The 6110-nt window shown below is 36.3% G+C and overlaps 1 protein-coding gene across 1 annotated transcript; it reads right to left on the bottom strand.

The window, feature by feature from the left end:
• Window positions 1-389: 389 nt before the first annotated feature.
• Window positions 390-4973, bottom strand: LOC107729075 (cytosolic 5'-nucleotidase 1A-like). The gene is made up of 6 exons (XM_016539426.1): window positions 4774-4973; window positions 4500-4667; window positions 3514-3643; window positions 3161-3283; window positions 2760-2944; window positions 390-1140 (listed from the first exon to the last, which is right to left on the bottom strand). The coding sequence occupies exons 1-6, from the start codon at window positions 4894-4896 to the stop codon at window positions 775-777; spliced, it is 1095 nt and encodes a 364-aa protein (XP_016394912.1). The 5' UTR covers window positions 4897-4973; the 3' UTR covers window positions 390-774.
• Between the last annotated feature and the right edge of the window lie 1137 nt (window positions 4974-6110).

Below are 6110 nucleotides of genomic sequence, written 5' to 3'. Positions count from 1 at the left end.
AATCAATAGTGTTTCTGATCATTTTAATACAAGCAGAGACATCAACACATTATGTAACTGTCATTTGCAAAACAAGCAACATGTGGAAAGCAAATTAACCCCAGAGAACTTCGATGAGAACATAGCACCACGGTAAATGTTTACAACCATGAAGCAGCATATAATGGGCAGATGATAGTCCAGAATTGCAGAGAATACTCTAATAATGATAATGAAGGCCTCACTTTAATGAATTCTAAAGTGATGTACTTTCCTCCTCAAAAATAAGTGCATTTAGAACACTCAGATAATATCACTTATGAAATCTATTGACCAAAAACATTTCAAACAAGTGTTTGTTTAATTTTCTAGTTTTAAAACAGCCCTTTATTAATATATAAAGCAAATCTTCTTGTTATATGAACCCCATAAAAAACAAATCTCCTCAAAATATTCCTTATAAATATAGCATCTATATAAAGACGATAGATAGATAGATAGATAGATAGATCTACTGTATGATAAAAGTTAAAAATGTATCAAATCACTAAACAGTAAGCCTGTGATATGTCCAATAAACTAAAAAGAATTTTCCAGCATTATTGCTAATAAAACAATTTCATTAGCAAAGTTTTTGTGCGAGAAAAAATATGTATGTTCAGAAAACATACTTCTACACAGCAGTTCCTATGACATGTTTGCATCGTAAAGCAAGAGAAAGATGTCTTCATCTAAACAATATAAGCTATATAATGAACTCCCTTAGTGGCTGACCTGTAACATCATCACGATCTCTTATTTCTGCTGCTTTTCTGGTTCAATCAGCTTCCCTTTGTTATATTTCTGTCCTATCCCATATGGCACGTGGGCAGAAATAGTGCCCATCTCCTTGGCACCCTCAATGTGGAACATCTGGTCGTCAAAGAATATATGCGGGCGAATCTTCTGCAGCAGGGGCCCTTTAGGGGCCCCAGCAAGGAACAACGCCTCATCGATCTCCAGGCCCCAGCTTCTGAGTGTCTTAAGCACACGGACCCCAGAGCTGGCCGCGCTTCTGGCCGTCACCAAGAAGGTGCGGATAGGGCAGTTCAGTCGCTCGTTTTTGGCGTAGAATTTCTTCTGGAGCTTCCCTAGAGCCTCCAGAAAGCACTTAAGGGGACCCTGAAGATGAATAAGAGGGGAGGAGTGTGTCAGCCAATGGGATTAGAGTGAACCTGATGATCTATTATTGGCAAGTGCTTATGCTGGAGCAACCACAGCTGCCCATTTAAGACAGAGTCTGCATTCGAAAGTTGAAAAATGCTGCCTCCACAGACAGCATATGGAGGTAGGAATCCCACAAGGCCTGTCCAAATCCAGTGATTGTGTCACATCCTGTCTACTAAAATACTTTAATCTGTCGATTTTGAATGCAGCATCGTTTCCTATGATATCCCACTATCCTGTGCATTTGATTAAAGACAGTTTCAGAGGAAAATTGAGGTAAAAAAAAGTGTCATCTGAAAGTTGTGGTCAGTGGTCAGTTTGTGTATAAATGTATGTTTTTGAACAGCTTTTTCCATTTTTATTTCATTTGTAGTGAGAAATTAATATTGTACTAATTATATACAGGTGCATCTCAATAAATTAGAATGTCGTGGGTTGGTGGGTTTTTGTTAAATGTGAGCCAAAATCATCACAATTAAAAGAACCAAAGACTTAAACTACTTCAGTCTGTGTGCATTGAATTTATTTAATACACGAGTTTCACAATTTGAGTTGAATTACTGAAATAAATGAACTTTTCCACGACATTCTAATTTATTGAGATGCACCTGTATTTGCTTAATTATCACCAAAGCTCACTCTGTTTTGTTTTAGATCATAAGACATTTAAGGTCCATTAAGGTCCATGCTATTAGTTTCAGGAGATACTTTTGCCTGCAAATCACTGCCTGTAGTTGCATTACAAGTCAGCTTTCGACGCAGCTAGACTCTCAAGTATGTTAAAAATGACCCTATGGAGAACCATGTGGTGTTGTATAAATAGCATGTCCCTGAATCCATTAACAAAAATCCCCTGTATGGTATGTAAAGAATCTTCTTTAAAGGGCTTGCACGACTGCTCATTTTCACTAGTTGACTAGAAGTTACTGACTAGTCAATGATTAACTGTCTTTAGGAAAAGCAAAACACACTGGGTTCACTTTATTTTCATTTTTACATAATTCCAAATATATATGGCATTTATAGGTTACTATCGATGCATTCAAGTCATGTTGGAAAGATTGTAATTACAAGCTGAACGCCTCCAAAAAGTTGTAATTACTAGCTGGAAACTGAACTTATTCCAAGTTAAAACTGTGTCCGTGAGAAAATATGGCAGATGCATCATCTGCACTGATGGTAAATTTCTTGAAATTAGTGAAATTAGCATAATTTTTTTTCTTTACAAAAAAAAAGTCAAGATTCAATTTACAGAACCTCCATAAATTTAATTAAAAAAAAGAAATGCAATAACACACAGATGCACATTCTTGATTTATCATTTTAATCTTCCTGATTTTTTTGTAGAAAAAGAACATCAGCATCTTGTTCCAACCAGTGACTTGAACGCACATGACATTGTAATTACAACTTCCAAATTCATAAATATGAACTTCCCAGGTGGACTGGAACACAACATACTGTTTTCTAAATTAATGTTACTCAGCTACACAAACACTGTGTATTTGAACTTCTTCTGCTGCTGCATAGAAGCAAAATAAAAGTCACTAGTCTAGTAGAAATACCTGACATACCTGTGCGAGAGGTTTATTCTCGTGTTGTTTTTCATGCTCAAAGAATGTGTCCAGGCCGTGCTGTTTCACTATGATCTCCGACTCATCAGAGAAGAGCACAGCATCTCCATCGAAAGCCACGCGCAGCTGAGTCTCAGACAGCTGAGACTCCACATCAGGCTTAAACATGATGGCTGCTGCTATTCCTATCATGGTGAATGAAACATTACAGTAGTCCCTTTACTGCAAAGCCAAAAACACTAAAGTATGAGGAACATCATTACTCTAAATGTACTGTAACTCCTTGATTAATCTTAAACAATGCAATCTAAACATGCCGTCAATTTACAAGGTGAAATACTTCAGTTTAGCATGCATGCTGTAGTTGTTGCATGTCATTTGCATGTTTATCATCAATTTACCCTCCTCAATGGCCTCCTGAACTTTTTTGGCGTCTTTGGAGAGATACAGGTTAGTCATGTAGGCCTTGAGGTAGCCAATTGGGCTTTGACCTCCAGTCATGCAGAATCGCTCTATCGTCAGATCTGTAAAAGAAGAATTTTCGTTTTACCACTCAACTACCGTCTCTTGTAGTAAAACTTCCTTGTTGTACATTGTGCTGTGTTAAATGTTGGGTGTATTTCACAAAGACAAACTCCTGCAAGCTTAATTGGCCAATAAACTTTCAGTTCAACTTCAGTTGTAAACTTTTAGGGGTTGCTCAGATTTATAATGTAACATCTAGACCAGAATGCAGTGAAAATGACACACCTACCATAGTGATTTATGCTGTTCATGAGTCGCACCCCAACTTGGGCGTGATTATTGGTCATGAGAACAATGTCAAACAGCTCTTCACTGTCTGGATAGAGATTCCTCAGCCGTTCATTTACAGCCATTACAGCCTGTGTGAATATTACAAGGAAGAAACTCTTGTTTTCATAAGCAAGCAAGCAAATAGTGTCTAGCAACATCAAGCAGCATAATGAACTGTATTTGCAGAGTTACAATAACTGAAAGCAATGTCAAACCTTGAACCTTCATGTTTAAGTCGACCATTCCCACTATGTTATGTTAAAAATAAAGTGGAAAGATAATACAAATTGATTATTTAATCATGTAGGACATATGAATGTGGTCCTGACGTGCAGCCTCCAGTAGTACAGAATAATACTATTGCAAATATAGAATGCTCCCATTATAACTTGTGTGTCTGTAGTATTGACAGCTTTATTGTTTATAATTGCGGTGTTCTATAGTGATTGGGAATTCTGAATCATTTCTGTGGGAAAACGTTGGTTCCAAAGAACCGGTGATTCACCGGGTTTTATGTCATGGTGTTTGCATCATCACAACTTCCCAGTATGGCATATTACATGCTCTATATGTTCCAATAAAGCGGGCACATATTATGGTTTGTAAAGTTTAATTAATAAGGGTGTTTATTGTAATCTCTTGTGTCCCAGTTTGCATGTTGCAGTCATGATTCGGCTCTCAAAATGATAAAGAAGTTTAGAATGTCAGTTTAAATAACTTTTTTCATAGCAAAGTTTGAATAATATGCTTAATTAAAATGAATCGATCTGTGCTAAACATAAGTTTAAATAGTAATATTTCATTTTATATTTTACAAGTTTATAGTAATAATGTATTACTAAAGTGAATAAACAAACAAATAAATAAATACATTTCAACTTAGTCTGCATATTGTATTAATTTGTGGACGATGTTATTCTAATGTGTGGATCATGTTATTCTCACTTTAACGAAAGGGAAAGCAGGTCCTTGTTCCAGTGGCTCGTTCTCGTGCTCTTGCTGATGTTGAACATACTTCTCCAGTCCTTCTTCCTCAAATATCTTCCTTTCTGCCACCATATCAAACAAGGTGCGGGAAGAAACTGCGATAGTAACTGCATATTTCGGCTTGGGCTGTTAAAAGACACGTCCAAAAACAATGACAGTCAAACTGGCTGCAGCTAATCGTATAGCCTACAGTATGAGCATAACACCTTATTGAAATTCACTGAACACTTACGGGTCTCGGTTTTGTTGATTTTAAGTTTTCAAAGTGCGCTTTAGCAGCTGCCCAGTCCTTTTCCTCTCCTGCAGCTTCCTTTTTGTCAGTTGAAGCCACTTCTGTTTGTTTTATTTCGCTCATTGTATCTTGTTAACTGTAAATGGTCTGTTAATGTTAGTGTGCGTGCTTGACTTCCTATGTTGAGGCAGGGCTGGATGTCAGACATCGCGGAAATGTGAAGGGGTTGGATGCTGAGAAGGAGGCGTTCCGTTTGACGCAGGACGTGTGTGCTTTCACTCACAGCAGAGACTAGTCTGAGATCCACAGCTAGTCATTTTTGTTCACTGTAAACATGAGGGTTTTATCTCCAAGACCATGTCGCTTATTTGAATGTTCTTGTTATTAAAATAGGACAGCTTCGTTTTTTTCTGTGACCAAATTTTTGGGTGTGTAATAGAATAGAATAGAGACTTAAATATCTAGTATGTTTTTAATTATTTTCATTGTCTGATGAACACTATTGTTGATCTAATGATGGTAATGATGGTACACTGTAAACATGAGGGTTTTATCTCCAAGACCATGTCGCTTATTTGAATGTTCTTGTTATTAAAATAGGACGGCTTCGTTTTTTTCTGTGACCAAATTTTTGGGTGTGTAATAGAATAGAATAGACTTAAATATCTAGTATGTTTTTAATTATTTTCATTGTCTGATGAACACTATTGTTGATCTAATGATGGTACAAAAAAAAAACGTGTTTATGTATTTGTGTCATTTGCCACCCCCAATGTTATGGGCTTCACCTCGGTTAACTTAACTTGGGCCCTATTGTTGATTTTTCTGAAGTAAATAACGTTATATGAATCGTGACTATTCACAAGCTTGTTTTACGGTATAGGCTAAATGCTTGGAAATGATATTTAAAGTTTTCAATTCCTCCTCTTTAATATTTGCAGCACGAAATAAACATGAATATTTGAATACATGCATGAAAAAAAAATGGAAAAAACGAATGTCTCATGAAATCGATCAATCAGAGTTTAAAAAAACGTCAATAAGTCTACACTTTATTGCTGTTTTTTTATGTTAAATGTGAAGGGATGCCAGTGCCACAGACTTTTTCTTTTCTTGTTTTTTGGCGGAGTAGCCTATGGAATTTTCACATTAACTTCACGCAATATAACATGGTTTTATTATCGTAATTTTGACTTTATTCTTAAAATATTATGACGTTAATCTTATTTATTTAGTTATTTTTCAACGTGGCACTAAAATGCTGCCATAGGCTATTTATAGCTAGGCTACTGAATGCAAACACAATTTTGGCACAGCAGCCCAAAAATACAAACAAA

This window comes from Sinocyclocheilus rhinocerous, unplaced genomic scaffold (assembly GCF_001515625.1).
Source record: "Sinocyclocheilus rhinocerous isolate Xijiao unplaced genomic scaffold, SAMN03320098_v1.1 scaffold788, whole genome shotgun sequence".
Classification (NCBI taxonomy): domain Eukaryota; kingdom Metazoa; phylum Chordata; class Actinopteri; order Cypriniformes; family Cyprinidae; genus Sinocyclocheilus; species Sinocyclocheilus rhinocerous.
Note: the sequence above shows the minus strand (reverse complement) of the source record. Positions and strands in the feature narration are given on the sequence as shown.